The 17510-nt window shown below is 36.6% G+C and overlaps 1 protein-coding gene across 1 annotated transcript; it reads left to right on the forward strand.

Moving 5' to 3' along the window:
* Positions 1-985: 985 nt before the first annotated feature.
* Positions 986-16845, forward strand: LOC121656276 (chitin synthase chs-2-like). Its single transcript, XM_042011298.1, has 22 exons — positions 986-1078; positions 1769-1904; positions 2156-2344; positions 2474-3353; positions 3653-3836; positions 3987-4085; positions 4227-4403; positions 4512-4683; positions 4766-4867; positions 4980-5121; positions 5203-5403; positions 8494-8609; positions 8745-8913; positions 9033-9212; positions 9353-9628; positions 9728-9887; positions 9983-10014; positions 11884-11954; positions 13871-13981; positions 14065-14276; positions 14392-14491; positions 15786-16845. Exons 1-22 carry the CDS (start codon positions 1044-1046, stop codon positions 15900-15902), a joined length of 3861 nt encoding a protein of 1286 aa, XP_041867232.1. The 5' UTR covers positions 986-1043; the 3' UTR covers positions 15903-16845.
* Positions 16846-17510: the final 665 nt, after the last annotated feature.

Consider the following 17510-nt stretch of genomic DNA (forward strand, 5'->3'; position numbering starts at 1 on the left):
GCCCCCCGTGTTGCAGCATCAGGATAAAAGGCTGAACCAGTAAACCCTGCTGACTGGTTATCTCCTCTAACTGGTAAGCTATGAAGAGAGCTGAATCACAGAGGTCCATTTCAAGTTGAAAACAGTTTCATATGCCTGAAATGAAAGAACAAAGGTGTTAGAATGAAAGTATTAAGAACCTATTTTGTCACCTGTTTACAGTTTTGATTCTGTTAGCAGTAAAATTTTTAATTTTATGTTTGTTGTGGGAATTACATTTGAGATTTTTTTTAATATTTATTTCTAATTTGCTCTATGTTTTTCTTTTATCGTTTTGGGTGATTGTTTGCCTAAAATACAGTAGAAGAAAATGAGCTATTTAGTCTCTTATAAATAAAAACTTGCAAAAAAAAAAAACACTTTTATTTAGTAAAATGAAAAATACATAAGAAAATACTGAATCTGTCCATTCAGGTTTTAGAGTAGCATCAAAATTTGTTCCTATTAAAGTTTTATTTTTATTTATTTATTTTTTTTTTCATATGAAGCAGCAAATTGTGCTTGGTTTTCTCCTTTTGTACATGTACAAGAGCAGTGTGTTCTCCATGGGGACCCTCCACACTGGGTCCATTGCCTGCTTGGTCTGCAGGATTGTTGCCATTGGGATGGCTGTGGTCTGGGTAGCTAGGGGCTCTGCACTGCAGCCCAAATGGCTTTGTTGTAGGACCTGGTCTGCTGGATCTGAGCAGTCTCTGGTGGCACTTTCTGTGGTCATGGTGGCTCCTGGTGTGGAGGGATCCCCAAGATATTATTTCCTCACAGTAGAGTCAAGCCAGATTATATTCTTGTTATGTTGAGAGATGTGTGTGTGTGCATGAGTGTGTGTGTGTCATGCCAACATTTCTGGTAAATGTCTGTTCACTTGTAACTTCCTACCTGTTAAACAGGTATTATTATGTCTTACTTTAGGCATTTGATGAGAGGGAGGTTACAAGCGCAAATGACTCATACAGGTGTATTTATTGCCAGCTGATTACGAAAGGTGCCTACACACCACAATAACCATGGCAGAGGACGGACAAATAAAGGAAATGCTCACGTAAGTACAGGCATCAATAATTTGTGCTTTTTTTAGTCTTAACAATACCACTTAATATCCAGCCATTACTAAAAATGTTTTTACACTTATTGCATTGATACAAAGTTAATTATATTTTGAAAATGATCAATGCACGTGAAATGTTAATATTAGCAAGTTTTTAGAAGATTTTAAGATCTCCAGTTTTTAACATCTTACCATTTATATGCAGTTTAATTCCAGTTATGTAACCGAAGGTTCCCAGCTCTAAACCTACAGTTTGATTTTGATTTGTTAGGTTTAGATTTTTTTATTTATTTATTTATTTTTTTTAACTCTCTTTTATTTTCATTGTAATGGCTCGTACACATTTTTTAAATATTAGGACTGTTTGAATACTTTCTATCTGGAACATGATCTCATAAGTCTACCTGGAAAGATTGCATCTCTGTAATTTTGTTTATGGTGACACAATTCTAGTCTGGGTTTAATGTTCAGTCAAATTTGATGCAAGTTTTGGGGGATTTTGTCAGATAAAGTCAATGAAAAATGAAAAAGAAATGTATATATCAGAAATCATGTATCTGGATGTGTTAAAACAAATATTGTTGCTAAATATGAAAAAAAAAATAAAATAAATAAAAATCTAGTTGTTGGCTTTGGTGTGTTTTAGATTCTTTCCTCACAGTTTTATATTGTGTTGTTTTTCAGGAAGCCATGGGACACCGCTCGGGAGGTCCCAATCATTGGAGATGAACAGACACCCTGGAAATTAATCAAACTACTCAGGACCATCTCTGTGATTGCAGTAGCGATCACCGTGTTTGGATTGGCACTATGCAGCAAGGTGAGTTTCTTTAAGTAAATAATATGAAACATTTAGACAACATTAAGTCTACACTGGAGAAGACAGTCTTGAATTGAATGAAGAATTTCTCTGTCTAGAATGGCTCAAGTATGTAACAGAACAGTTTGGAACAGAACAAATTTCACATAATAACAGATAATTATGTTAGCTTAAATATATATGGTGCCTTTCCTGAGGACCAAGGATTAGACTAAATAAAAAAATGTAGCTTTCATCTTTCTTTCTTTCAGACATCTTTCCTTCTCCTCATCACTTTGTCCAATGAAGACACACAGATCCTCTCAGCAGAGCAGAAACCCCTCGCACTTCTATGTATTGGTTGCGCTATCGTTTCATCAAGTGTCCTTCTGTTCCTGAAAAGCATTTGGAAAGCATGCTACAAAACCTCAAAGCTCCCAAGAAAGTCAACTGTAGCCCTGGTAAGACATGAGTCAGCACTGATCTTTATCTAATCTCTGACTGATGATGAAAAACTGAGCATGGCTGCGTTGTTTTCTTTTTCTTTCATGCTGTTGAATTGAATTCTCTTCTCTCTGCTTCTGTTTCAGGTTTTGTTCTTTGAGTTTCTGGTTTCTTTTGGTGTAGCAGTTCTCACCATTGTGACGATGCCACACTTAGACATTGTGACCAACGTGACTCTACTGAATGCTGTTGCTATCCTCTCTGCGCTCCTACAAGCAGTTGCTCAGTGTGCTGCCAAGGAATGCAACCGCTTCCTGATTTCCCCTATCATTGCCTTCATCCTCATTTTGCTAGGTTACTGTCTGTTTGTTGCATTATACATTATGAAGGACCCTACTGATACTAAGATGATCATTTGGGTGGGTCTTGCTGTTGGTGCTTCTCTCTTGGCGTCCTTCAACTGGTGGGAGAACTATTTAAGACTGATCTGTGAGAAGAGTAGATCCTGCTTCCTCAAGAACCTGTTCAAAGACATGACAAAGTGCCAGAACATTCTACACATCTTCACCAGCCTCCTGAGGATCGTGGTGACCACCTGTGTACTTGGAGCTTATGTTCCTCTGGCCAAACTGGACTGGCACCTATTGACCTCCGCTTCAAGCTTACAGAAAAGGGTTATAATTTTCATCATTGGGGTCCAGCTGATCTCCTCCGCACTTTGCCAGTGGTTTGCTTTGCTAGCCTGCAAGATGCATGCCATTCGTCGATGCTTCATCCTGCCTTTGTACTTCACCTCCTTGGCTGTTGTGGCCGTGTTCATCATCCCTGTCATTGTCTACTACCAGGAATACAAAATAAGTCTAAACACAACTGAAAGCATCACCTTCACAAGCTACTGTAACGTAGCTATGGATGCAAGGAATCAGAGCCTGAACAGCAGCGTGTTCTCCCATCTGGTTTGGGATGTTACACAAACTCTGTGCTTCCTGGACATGTCCAAGATTACTGACATTGGCATGCTGACAGGTAATAAACTAGAGCTTGTAAGTTGTGGTACAATTAAGCACAAAATACTTACAATTTGATAAAAGCTAAACTTAGTGTACAATTGTTGATAATTGAAAATAGAGGTATTAGACATTATTTGATTGCATTTAGTCCAAAGTGTTGGATCCGATTTTATCTACAAATTGTTTTACAGCATTGCTTTTAATAACAATTAAGCCCACTATTTGCAGGATGAGCTTTATTTCTCTCAATGTACTTATGTACATCACCAAACTTAGGCAAGTATTGGGATAATGTTTTTGTTATTCTTCCTTTAGGTGCAGCAGCGTCCTGGTGGATTGGCCTTCTGTTAGCCACCCTCTATGTTTGGAACCTCAACATCTACCGTATCCAGAAAACCCAAGACCTGTTCATCAGGAGGCTGTATGAGGGAGCCTTTATTGAGCAATCCTTGCTCCTCAACACCCGATTCCACATCCAGACCAAACGCAAGAAGAATCAGTAAGTGTGTGTTGTAACTGTGTAAAACAATTTTTCCATGCCGTTATGTTGATAGAATTTTATTGACTTGAATTGTAATAACTTCTTAGAATAAATTTTTAGAAATTGTGCTTTAGTGAAAAGTGAAATATGTTTTCTTGTCATATCAAGATTTAATGAATGTGACTCCACTGCCATGGTGTATTTGTGTGCAACCATGTGGCATGAGACTTACGAAGAGATGATGAACATCATAATCTCAATTTTCAGGTGAGCTACATCGACTCCTCTGGTAAATTGTTTTGTAACACTAGAAACAATTAGGTATCTGAATGTTAGTCATTGTAGAAAAGTTGCTTTTTTGAGTTCAAGAAGTCATTGTAAAAGTCTTTCTTTGTCTGATCCCTGAAGACTGGACAAGTATAGACCAAAGACAGGGCCAGAGAAGGAAGACATAGAGTTTGACGATTTCACCTTTGAAGCTCATATCTACTTTGATGATGCGTTTGAATCTGTTGAGGGGAATGAGGAACGTCAACTCAATGAATACGCAAAATCCCTTGTGGTTATCATTGCAGAGGTTTATGGGTAAGAATTTAAAGTTAAAGGTATTTTTCTGACCTGGCAGTGACTTTTGGCACACTGACAGAGATGACCACTTCCCAGATTCAAAGGTGTGTTATCCTCTTTCATCAGCATTTTCAATAGCATTGATGAAGAGCTGTTTAGAGTACAGCACATTCCTGATCAGAAGGTCATACGAACACCTTATGGAGGTCGTCTTGTCATCAAAATGCCTCATGGAAACAACATAATAGTCCACTTCAAGGATAAAAACCTCATTCGCCACAAGAAGAGATGGTCTCAGGTAGGAAAGACTCCCTGAAGGATTTCAACATTTTCGTTTTGACAGCCATTAAGTTTGCTAATTGTTATAAGCTCTTTTACAGGTTATGTACCTTTACTATCTTCTGGGCTGGAAACTCATGACCAAATATTATAATCGCAGGGATCAGTATGAGGATGACAACACACTTAGACAAGAAATTCAGGTGAGATATGAAGAACATTTTCTGATTAGCCTGAACACTGCATGCAAAGAATTACTGGTGAATTTCAAGTTTGGTCATTTTAAAACACATCAAGTTGTACTTTTGTTTGCAGAAAGAGAAGCACAACACCTACCTTTTGGCTTTAGATGGAGACACAGACTTCCATCCTGCATCTGTGATGCTGCTCATTGATCGTCTGAAAATGTACCCTCGTGTTGGGGCGGCGTGCGGCAGGATTCACCCCACTGGATCAGGTTGGCACAATCAGATAAAGATTATGTAGTGTAAGGAGGAAACCATGCTGAGATTGTAATATCTCTGGGTTTCTGCTGCAGGTCCTGTAGTTTGGTTCCAGAAATTTGAGTACGCTGTCAGCCACTGGCTGCAGAAGACAGCTGAGCATGTGTTCGGCTGCGTGCTGTGCAGTCCTGGCTGCTTCAGTCTCTTCAGAGCAGAGGCGCTAATGGACGACAATGTGATGAAGAAATACTCCACCAAGTCCACAGAGGCCAGCCAGTACATCCAGTATGACCAAGGTATTTGGGATCACTACGTTCATCTGCAGCTGATCAATTAAACCCTGGAGTATTGAAAAAAAGTTTAACTTTTAAACCTGTGATTTACTTAGTTATAGTTTCTAATGTCTTTATATTTTGATCTCTATGATCTATGGTCTGGAATGAGGGGCGAAGCTAAAGATGTGACGTGGGTGGCACTGGCCACCTTTGAAATCTAATAGGTCACGCCAGGTGCCACCATGAAGCTATGTAGCAGTACTAATGTAGATATATAGCACTAGATTAGTTTTATGATAATGTGAGTAAACTTGTCATATAGATTTTTCAGGAAGTGTATTTACTACACTTGTAGTTGACTACACATCAACTAAGTTAATCAGGATTTTAACCAAAATAAAATATAAAGAATCCTGAAAGAGTACCTCAGTATCCAAGTTACTAAGCTAGAGCTACATGATCTAGCTCCACTTCAATAGGAGGCTATCAAGGCTATATGTTACTGCATGAAATTGTGGAGAAATGTAGCCTGTAACCAGTGTTGTTTTTGGCACGCATCTCAGTTTTAGTCTTAGTCTCCAGGACAAAAATGCTTATTAGTTTTTGTCACATTTTAGTCATGTCTAAATTTTATAGTTCTAGTCCAGTTTTAGTAGACGGGAACTCAAAAAGGTTTTAGTCTAGTTTTAGCCAAATAAAAAAAAGTATTGGTCTTTTACCAAATTAATTTAGGTCAATAATACGTATTAAAAAGTGGAATCAAGGTTGACAGGTTATAACAAGTATTGCAATTCATAACGTTAACCGTAATGGTTTTACATAATAACCAGATCCTCTACCAGACCGATGGCTTTAGCCGAGACTTTCCCATCAACAGGGATGCAATGCTGCCGTGCTGTACTTAATTGCTGTTGGGCAGAAACCTTTTATTTCTATATTTCAACTTTTTTCATGAATTGATGCCCTACTTCATCATACAAAAATGTCACATAAAATAGCAGATCCATAAGTTCAACATATAGCATCACATTGTTAGCTTATTGTTTGGTTATTTTCATTAATAATTACAAAATTAAAAGGAATGGTTTTAGACTTAGAAGGTTTCCCAACCCACAGCAAAAACTTTCTGATCTACTTAGGGTGATACATGCACAGATAAAGTGCTAACTGTGGCATCAGTTACTCCAAAAAAGCAAAGACTAACAGCATCCTTACTTTGGTAACTGTGGCTTTATTTCTGAGAATCTTCTGAAGTGCAATACTCCACCCTGAGCATACACAGGCCCAAAATATGAGCAAAGGATAAGCAACACATTCTCAACTTGACCTGGTCTGCCAATGAAATTATGATGGATTATAGTTAAAACATGTCCGTATATTGTTTTGTCGCTTCCGACTACCAAACCCTTTTGTCAACACCGCCATCATGATTCATCTGAGTGAATAAACTGCTTGTGTGTGTGCTCGCTGCAGATTGCACTCACAATCGGCAGAAATGTCGTGCATTTTTATTTATTTATTTATTTTTTTTTTACCTGTCCTGTCCAGCATCATAGCAAGCAAAATGATAATCTGGTTGCTGTATCGTGCTGAACAAATTTGCTCTGCCAAGGGGAGGCCTATGGGTAAGGCTCCTCTTGATAATCTGATTCATTTATTTATTTATTTACTTTGAATTACGGAATCTATGTAATCTTGCTGGACCTGACCGAAGGGGACAGAAAAAGATGGAAAATAGCAAAAAGAAGCAAAAGGGAAAGAAGAAAGGAGACAAAACCATCACAGACAGAAGGAAACAGCCCTTCAATCCAGACCATCACCAGGCAACAAACAATTACACCTGTACATGAACACACCAGAACATTTCCTACAACTTTTACAAACAACAGAGCTGCTAGTCGAGTTTTTAAATAATAACCAAATCAAAAAGACATATCATGAAAGAAGCAGCAACCAGACACTAACTCACAGGGGAAAAAAAGAAGAATTATGTCAACTTAGTGACTGTGTCAGCATGCAGAGCATGAGGAATAAGGAGTGATCAGTGATGAGGAGCGGTGAGTGAGATCGTGCAAATACTTTAGTCATCAGAGAGCCATGTTTAGCTCATCACTGTCTTGTTATCGCCATGAAAAAAGGTTTGCCAAGTAAGTAAATTAGTCATTGTCATCGTTGACGAAAACAACACTTCCTGTAACCAGTCTTATTTTCAAGAGTAAGGCAGATGTTTCTGACATTTTTTGTAAAGAGGATAGCCAAAGTTCAAGCAGAGACACGTCCCAGCTCCAGTGTCATCAGTCCCAACAGCTCCCCAGTGTGGAGCAAGCCATGTGAGTCATTGTGGTCAGACACAAATATCCAGTCTCTGACTACCAAGAGACAGCAAGCCAAAACTGTTAGGTGGGGAAGCCACTGATGCCCCTACTTCCACATCAAGTTCCACATACCTTCAACAGACTGGTGACCAGTCCAGGGCATAACCTCCCTCTTGCCTGTTAATTGCTAGGACAGGCTCCAGCTTTCCTGTGAAGCAAATTTGAAAAAAGCCATATAAAAAATTGATAGATTGATTATTGGATGGATAGATGGGTGGGTGTTTTATTTCTCTTGTTTCTCTAATGTCACAACAGTTATCACAGCTTTCCATAAATGGCTTTGTTCCTACTCAAATAAAGAACTCTTCACAAGTCAACTGACATCCTTCTCCATACTCCACCTCTTCTACCTTAATGCCTACAGAAAGCGTGACGTTGCCCCATCCTAGTAAATTTGCTGTCCCATTTTTAGAGACATTTATATAACTTCTGTGTTTTTTGGTAGAAATGTCTTCTTCTTTGTCATTTTTTAAAAATTATTTATTATGTGAGATTTACAGGAAAATAATAATATAGGAGGACAGTGGAAAAGAGGTGTAAAATAAGGTAGTTTCCCAGCCAAAGCAGAAGACTTGACAGCTATGTATAAAAGTCACCAGCCTTTTGTCACCCAATACATAAAAGTCTAGTTCTACCACTGTGAAATACATCCGTATGTAAAACGATACACCTGATGAGAACATTCTGTCTCTCATTCAGTTGTGGTCATAACTTTTACATTTTTTGCTCTCTGCAGGTGAAGACCGCTGGCTGTGTACTCTACTTTTGAAGCAAGGTTGGAGAGTGGAGTACAATGCAGCATCTGATGCCTACACCAACGCACCAGAAGACTTCAAAGAACTGTACAACCAGGTCTGTCCAGAAGACAAACAAACCCCTTTAAGTAATGCTGTGGCAAAGTGAAATGTTTGTTTCCAATTGGAACAGATTAGGAATATGTTTAGTCAGATATCACAACAGGAACTTAAGTCTATTTTCCCTACTCAGCGGAGACGATGGGGGCCTTCTACAATGGCCAATGTGGTGGATCTGCTTGGCTCCACCAACATTATTTCCAAGAGGAACTCATCCATGTCCAAACCCTTTATGTTCTACCAACTGTTTAACATGTTATCAACTGTTCTTGCACCTTCCACCATTTGCCTCATGATTGCAGGTTAGTACTGTTTGTTTGTGTAATTGTAAAGGTGAATGGTTGTGCAAGCTTTTGTGTTCCCTTTATAAATGATCAGGTTAGAGGAACTTGTGCAATTCCTTGTCTGCTGTGTCTTTCAGGCAGTTTGTCCTTCATCCTGGGACTCTCCAATTCTGTTGCTCTGGTCGTAGCTGTGATACCTCCTGCCATCTATTTGGGTCTTTGTTTTAAGCTCAAGGCAGACACTCAGATTACTCTTGCAGCAGCATTGAGTGCATTGTATGCATTCCTTATGTTGGTGGTCACCATGTCCATTATAGGTATGTAAAGTTTAAACTGATGTACCTTTCAGCAGGTACATATCAAGCTACTTCATTTGGAATTTGTCCAATTATTTCTTAATTAGAAACTTTAAATTGAAATCATTCTAAAACATAATATTTCCTTTGTTTTCTACCAGGTTCAATGGTCAAAAGTGGGACCATTTTCACACCCAGCAGCATTTTCATCATCGCCATGTCTGTCATTTACGTAGTCACGGCCCTAATGCACCCCCAGGAATTGCCTCTCGTGTTCTATGGCTTTCTCTACATCATCTGCATCCCCAGCGCCTACCTTCTGCTAACCATTTACTCCATGGTCAACATGAACAGCGTCTCTTGGGGAACCAGAGAGACAAAATCTACAGCTGGGGCTGTCACACCGGCAGTCACTAAGGAAACACCCAAACAGAGAGGTACATTTTTACAGCCATGGCCGTTGCTGCAGCTTTAGGCCAAAATTAATGTTTCTGCTAACTGAACTGAAGTTCACTTTTATACTTTTACACTTGCAGTGAAAAGCAGTCTCCAGCGACTCTTCTCCTGGGTCAAATGTTGTAAAAAACCAAGCCAGAGATCTCAAGATATACATGAGAACATTATCCCAGAGTCAATACAGCTTGAGCCACAACCCCAAAACACTATTGTGGATGACCCCCCTGAGGACAGACAAGAGTAGGTTCTGAATTCAGTAACATAACTAATGCAATTCTGCAGAGTTCTGCAATGTTTGGGATTGTACTGATAAATATTTTGTGACTATTTTTCAGGGAAGTGGAGACTAACATTTCATCTACTGAGTGTAAGTTAAAGAAATAACTGGTCTCTTCTTATGAAACACTTGTGATGTTCATATATGAAAAGTTCATATACATCTACAACACCGTTGAAAAGTTTGGGGTCACTTCCCTATTGAATCCCAGGGCAAAGTCACCCCAAACTTTTTCACAATAGTGTATATAAATGTATATATATATATATACAGTCATGGACAAAATTGTTGGTACCCTTCGGTTAATGAAAGAAAATATCACAATGGTCACAGAAATAACTTGAATCTCACAAAAGTAATAATAAATAAAAATTCTATGAAATTTAACCAATAAAAATCAGGCACTGCTTTTCAACCATGTTTCAACAGAATTATTTAAAAAAAATAAACTCATGAAACAGGCCTGGACAAAAATGATGGTACCCTTAACTTAATATTTTGTTGCACAACCTTTTGAGGCAATCACTGCAATCAAACAATTCCTGTAACTGTCAGTGAGACTTCTGCACCTCTCAGCAGGTATTTTGGTCCACTCCTCATAAGCAAACTGCTCCAGTTGTCTCAGGTTTGAAGGAAGCCTTTTCCAGACGGCATGTTTCAGCTCCTCCCAAAGATGCTCAATACGATTTAGGTCAGGGCTCATAGAAGGCCACTTTAGAATAGTCCAATGTTTCGTTCTTAGCCATTCTTGGGTGATTTTAGCTGTGTTTTGGGTCATTGTCCTGTTGCAAGACCCATAACCTGCGACTGAGACCAAGCTTTCTGACACTGGCCAGCACATTTCTCTCTAGAATCTCTTGATAGTCTTGAGATTTCATTGTACCGGCACAGATTCAAGACACCCTGTGCCAGATGCAGCAAAGCAGCCCCAGAACATAACAGAGCCTCCTCCATGTTTCAAAGTAGGGACGGTGCTCTTTTCTTCATATGCTTCATTTTTCCATCTGTAAACATAGAGCTGATGAGCCTTGGCAAAAAGTTCCATTTTTGTCTCATCTGTCCATAGGACATTCTCCCAGAAGCTTTGTGGCTTGTCAACATGTAGTTTGGCTTTTTTATGATTTGTTTCCTCCTTGGTCGTCTCCCATTAAGTCCACTTTGGCTCAAACGACGACGGATGGTGCGATCTGACACTGATGTTCCTTGAGCTTGAAGTTGACCTTTATTCTCTTTAAAAGTTTTTCTGGGCTCTTTTGTTACCGTTCGTATTATCCGTCTGTTTGATTTGTCATCAGTTTTCCTCCTGCGGCCACGTCCAGGGAGGTTGGCTACAGTCCCATGGATCTTAAATTTCTGAATAATATGTGCAACTGTAGTCACAGGAACATCAAGCTGCTTGGAGATGGTCTTATAGCCTTTACCTTTAACATGCTGGTCTATAATTTTCTTTCTAATCTCCTGAGACAACTCTTTCCTTTGCTTCCTCTGGTCCATATTGAGTGTGGTACACACCATGTCACCAAACAGCACAGTGACTACCTGTAGCTTATATATAGGCCCATTGACTGGTTACAAGATTGTAGACACCTGCAATGCTAATAAGTGGACACACCTTGGATTAACACGTCCCTTTGGTCACATTATTTTCAGTCTTTTGTAGGGGTACCATCATTTTTGTCCAGGCCTGTTTCATGAGTTTATTTTTTTAAATAATTCTGTTGAAACATGGTTGAAAAGCAATGTCTGACTTTCATTGGTTAAATTTCATAGAATTTTTATTTATTATTACTTTTGTGAGATTCAAGTTATTTCTGTGACCATTGTGATATTTTCTTTCATTAACCGAAGGGTACCAACAATTTTGTCCATGACTGTATATATATATATATATATATATATACACATACATATATATATATATATACACATATATAAACATCACATTTGCTCGTCATCCAGGTTGGATAACACAACTCCAGAGCTTTCCTAGTGACGTACAAATGCAACTACAAGAGGAATCTTTCAATGAGGTGAATATCCTGTACCTTATTTTATTTACTATTTACTTTTTACTTATTTATTTTTGATGAGAGAAAAGTTTGTCAAACAAAATAACTGCCTTTTTCTATTTAATTTATTGTACATAATGTGATGACAACACACCTTTATCTGCTTAATTTCTACCACAAACCAAGCAAACCGTCTCCTACAGTTTAATTTAAAACCAGAAAGTCTGCACAATGACCCTGTCATACTGAGCTTAGCAACTAAATCCATAATTGTGATTTAAAAACTTACTCTCAGTAAAACAGGGAAAGAGTTGGTGGCAAACAGATGAAAAACAGATAACAGATAAACAGATAAAGAGCATGGGTCAGACCACAAAAGCCAACTGTTTTCTGATAATTGCATTATATAATAGCTGTGACTTGCCATCTCTTCAATCACATTAGCCATGTTTCTCCAGTGTTTGTTTTGCTCAAAACTACGAAAGTATAACAATTAATATTTATATATTTGAATTTAATGATTTATTTCTACTGACTGTTTCCTAACTTGTACAACTGTAATGTCAAACAGGTTGTATTTCCTAGTATGATATGTGACATTACATAACATGTAACATAACATGCGGGGTACCACAAGGGTCAGTCCTCATCCAAAACTGTTTATCCATTATATTAATGATATTGTTAGTGTATCTAAGCTGTTAAAATGCATACTATTTATTTACTATGACACAACGTTTTATTACACAGGTAACAATATAGAGCAGATGAAAGAGGTGGCTTAAAAAGAACTAAAAGAAATGAAGCACTGGTTTATTGTAAATCAATTATCCCTGAATCTAGATAACACATTTAAGGTTTTTAGTAATAGAGATACAAATGTAGAAATGAAATTGGATATAGAAGGCATTAGTATTTGCAGAGTATTAGAAGTTAAGTTTTTGGGTGTTATTATGGATAAAATAATTTCATGGAAGTCACATATTAATAGTATAAAAACAAAAATAGCAAAAGCAACTGCTGTGTTACATAAAGTAAAGGACTCATTGAACAATAATGCTCTATATTTATTATATAATTGTATAGTTGTTCCATATCTGACATATTGTATTGAAATATGGGGCACTACATGTAAAACATAAATCAATCCAGTTTTCATTTTACAGAAAAAGCAATAAGAATCATAAATCGAAGTAGATACAGAGATCCATCCAGTCCATTATTTATTAAATTGCAACTATTGAAATTAAGCAATCTCGTTGACTACAGCATTTTGAAGCTAATGTATAAAGCTTACAGTAAATGTTTGCAAAACAATATGGAAAAAAGATTTGAAAAAATAGAAAGTCATTATATTTAGAAATAAAGTGTTGGAGCGATGTGTTTCAGTGTATGGAGTCAGTTTATGGAACAATCTGGATAAAGAAGCCAAAGGAATAAAATAAATTATTGTGTTTAAAAAGATTGTTAAAGACTCTGATAAGAAAATATGAGGTTAATTTGCCATGTTATGTTTTATTCTATAGTATTTTGTAGATAAAAAAATGAAGTGTAAAATGTGAAGTATTGTAAATGATGAGAACTCAGCAGCATGTTGGCCTGCAGCAGTTTTTGATAATTTTTTTTTATCATTATTTTATTATTATTTATGTTACATAAAAGTGTCTTATTATTGGTTTAATTATTTTGTGAGAAAAGGGCAGAAAATATAAGATTTTCTTCTTTCTGCTTGTTTTGATTCAGGTGTTGATACTTTGGGTTTTTTTGTTTGTTTTTTTTTTTCCGTTATGAATGAAATAAATATTCAAAAACAAAATTATCTAAGTTTATCTCTTGCTGAACTTAGTCATGAGTGTTGGTGGTCAAAAACCTTTTTTAATGCCCAATAATGACTTCAAGAAAGGAGCACACATAAACGTTTTCATGTTTTCTTGCAGGAGGAGAAAGTTTTCTGGGAGGAGTTGCGGGAAAAATACCTTTATCCTCTGCCAATTGACAAAGAGAAACAAAAGGAGATGCAAAGTGCACTGAAAGGACTGAGAAACAAGGTATGGGTGAAATATAAAACATCTCCTACAGAAAGCACATTCAGTTAATCTGAAGTTAAGCTCTCATTTCTTTCTCTTCCCAGATCAACTTTTCCTTCTTCTTTGTGAATGCCCTGTGGCTAGTGGCAACCTTTACCCTCGAGATCTTTCAAATCTTCTCCATCAAAATAAATATGGTTGATATCAACTTAAACAACACAGGGAACTTCATCCAAATCGAGCCCTTGTCCTTCATGTTCATTCTGGGATTCGCTGTGTCAGTTTTGCTCCAGTTTGTTGGCATGTTTTACCACAGGTAAACACTTCTATCAATTTTCCATTTATTCTCAGTATAATCTTATGTTAAAACAAAAGAAAAAGAATCTTGAACGAAAGAGAATCTAACATTTTTTTTGTGCGTGTTTATCCAGAGTCTACACCCTCATCCACTACATCGCTTATCTAGAGACTGAGCCCATCCAACAGAAAAGAACACAGAAAGCAAAAGAAAAAAAAGAAAAAGCTTTACAGGTATTTATTACTAATCACCACAACTTCCACCTCAACACCTGCCTTTAATAGTGCTGCCATTATCACAACTCTGCTGATATTATACTTAGACTGATTATCCTTAAATGTCTTGAATTGTGGCCCCAAAATTTAAATCAGTCACTGAATCCAGTAGCAAACATTTCACAGAAAATGCTATGATTTAGAATTTTTACTGGATCTGAAAAAGAGTCCAAATCCCTCAAACTGTAAGGAAATTCTAGATTTTCCACAGCAGGAGATGGCAGCATTGTGACATATTCTATTTTTTTTCCATTTATTTAATTATTTTTTAATTTAGTCTAGTAATCCTCAAAACAAAAGGACAAAAATGCTTATGAACTTTCAGTTTTGGACTTTTATGTTTTTTAAAATGCCCTTTAAAAGACATGTCAAACAGCATACATAATAAATACTAAATATAATCATAAAAATATGATAAAATCAAGTGGAACAGCTTCTGGTCTTAAACTGTGTCTGGAACAACTAAAAGTTCTCTGAAAGAGGATCTTAGACTGCGGTTTCATATGGTTTCCAAAGTCCTGATAAATAGATAATAAGTCAGTAAGACCGTAGACTCAATCCTAAAACAAACTGAGTCTCTGTAAAGCTAAAAACAGGATTAACTGGCTCTCTTTTCTTAGTTCTAGTTAGAAATGTGGCAGCTGAGTTCTGTACAATCTCTTGCTGATTAAAGGATGTTTTTGTTCGACACATGTAAAGGGGTTATTTTGATATTTGAGACAGTAAAAAACCATGTCAAATGGTCTCTGAGTCTGAGCAGACAGACCACTGCCAAACCAAACGCTGAAGTTTTAGGTGTTCACACAAGAAGCCAGCAGAGGGCAGTATTTAGTTATTGGAATGGGAAACGCTCGAAGTTTAGGGTAGACGTGCTGTCTGCTGAACATATGACTTTCAAAGGTTGTATCCACATTGAAAATAATTACTCTGCTTACTCTGCACATTGCTCCAAACTTTAGCTGTGTATATAAATGTGTCTTTATAAACAATTTAACAGAATTTTAACTGAATGATATATTTTACAAGTTAGAAGCTGCATCTTTACTTTCATAATCAGGATCGGAATTGATTCTTTTAATTATTTGTTAAAACTGCTGTAAAGGACAAGATTTACTTCCCTCTAAGTGTCCAACCAGACTTGTGTTTTGTAAAACATAAATAAGATAAATGATTGATTTTGTTGCTCTATTCATATTTAATTCCTGTTTATTCATTTAAGTGGTAACATTTTATTCATTCATTCTCCTCCCAGGATAGCATTTACTCCACTACAGACTCAAACTACAGCTCTGGGGAAGAAGATGAGAGTTTTGATGGTGAAGATGATGATGATTCTTACATAGATCCTAATGCAGGGACTATGGTTTAAACACAGACTGCTGAACTTGGATGAGTTCACTGTCTGTCAGACTTTATGAAGTATTTTTTAATCAGCCTTCAGTCAACATCACCTGAGAATTCTTGACCTCATAAACCAGCATCTGCTGCATCATTTTATTCAATGTGTTCTTATTTTTTAAAAGCTTATGTTTATAACTGAAAGGCTAGGAGGTGAAACTTCATTTAAAAATCAGCTTGAGTGTTTTTAATTTTTCATCAGCTTTGGTCGCAGTGAATCGATCTGTTATATTGTTACGATGCCAGGTGCAATTTTTCCCAAAAAAATATTATTTTTTCTTAATTTCTTTTGATTATTTATATTTATTTTTAATCATTCTGTTACAAATATGATGTATTGTTTTGCAAATGAAGGCAACCATCAAATGAAGGATGTGTGGTTTTGATTTAAACAGTAAGTCATACTCTGGGTTTGCTGCTATTGTTAAAGCACTGATTATTTTTATAATGTTTACAGGAATAAGTGAAGAAAGGAAATTATTCTAGCAAATGAAGGGTATTTTTAAAGGCTGAAAGGAATAAGTCAGATCATCACTGTAATGTTCAACTGTAGTCAAAGCAGAATGCAAATTACTGATATTTATCTTTAGTTGTTGTATTTCTCACGTATATTTTTGTATGTTGTCACTTTTCACGGTTCTGTACTATTTATATATAGATATATAAAAATCCTATTTATTGTAGTTTAAAATGTAAATGTTATGTTAATTTGATTCTGTATAATAAATAATACTTTTTTTCCCATAAATAACGCCTCTGTTTAGTGTAAAGTGTTCAAGAAGCCAAATAAGACATTTTTTTTCTTGTCACCTTTGGTCTGTTTTAACATAAACCTTGTTTTTAGTTTAATTTATGAAAAAAAAGATCAATTTAATGCAATTATTTTTCCTTTGTAGAGTCAAAATTATGGAGGCATAAAAGTGACACAATGAATTAATTTAATATGTAATTAAATAATTGTTTCATTAAATAAATAAAATGATAATTGAATACATTGTGTTATTAAATGTACCATTAATTATTTAAAATACAAATGAATGTATGTAAAAACATATATAATTATTTCACTATTTAATTAATTATTTCATGGTCCTGTGCTGCAGTGCATCATGAATTTATTTTATCTGTCAACCAGCCCATCAAAGCCAGTGGGCGGATCCTGACGCCTGATTGGTTACCCATTCCACAAGTCCAGGTTAATGCACTCCAGATAATGGATCAATGCAGAGCTAGCATTGCCCCCCACAGCAATGCCAGTTATGATGCGAATGAGTGTTACAGAGAATAGGATGTTATTAGACATCCTACAGCACTGTTTTGTGCTTTACATCCTAAAAAGGGTAAAAGGATGCACAGTATGCAACAAATCTATATAATGAGTCATTAGTTATACAATGTGAAAGCACAAAACGACATTTTTAAAGCGGAATGATGCTGTTTTTACGACTTTAAACATTGATAAATTCATTAACTGTACCACCTTATCCATTATGGGTTGCGGATAAGCTGGAGTCTATCCCAGCATTTTACCAGATGAAAGACAAGGTACACCTTGCACAGGTCACCAGTCCATCGCAGG

The sequence above is a fragment of the Melanotaenia boesemani genome, chromosome 17 (assembly GCF_017639745.1).
Source record: "Melanotaenia boesemani isolate fMelBoe1 chromosome 17, fMelBoe1.pri, whole genome shotgun sequence".
Classification (NCBI taxonomy): domain Eukaryota; kingdom Metazoa; phylum Chordata; class Actinopteri; order Atheriniformes; family Melanotaeniidae; genus Melanotaenia; species Melanotaenia boesemani.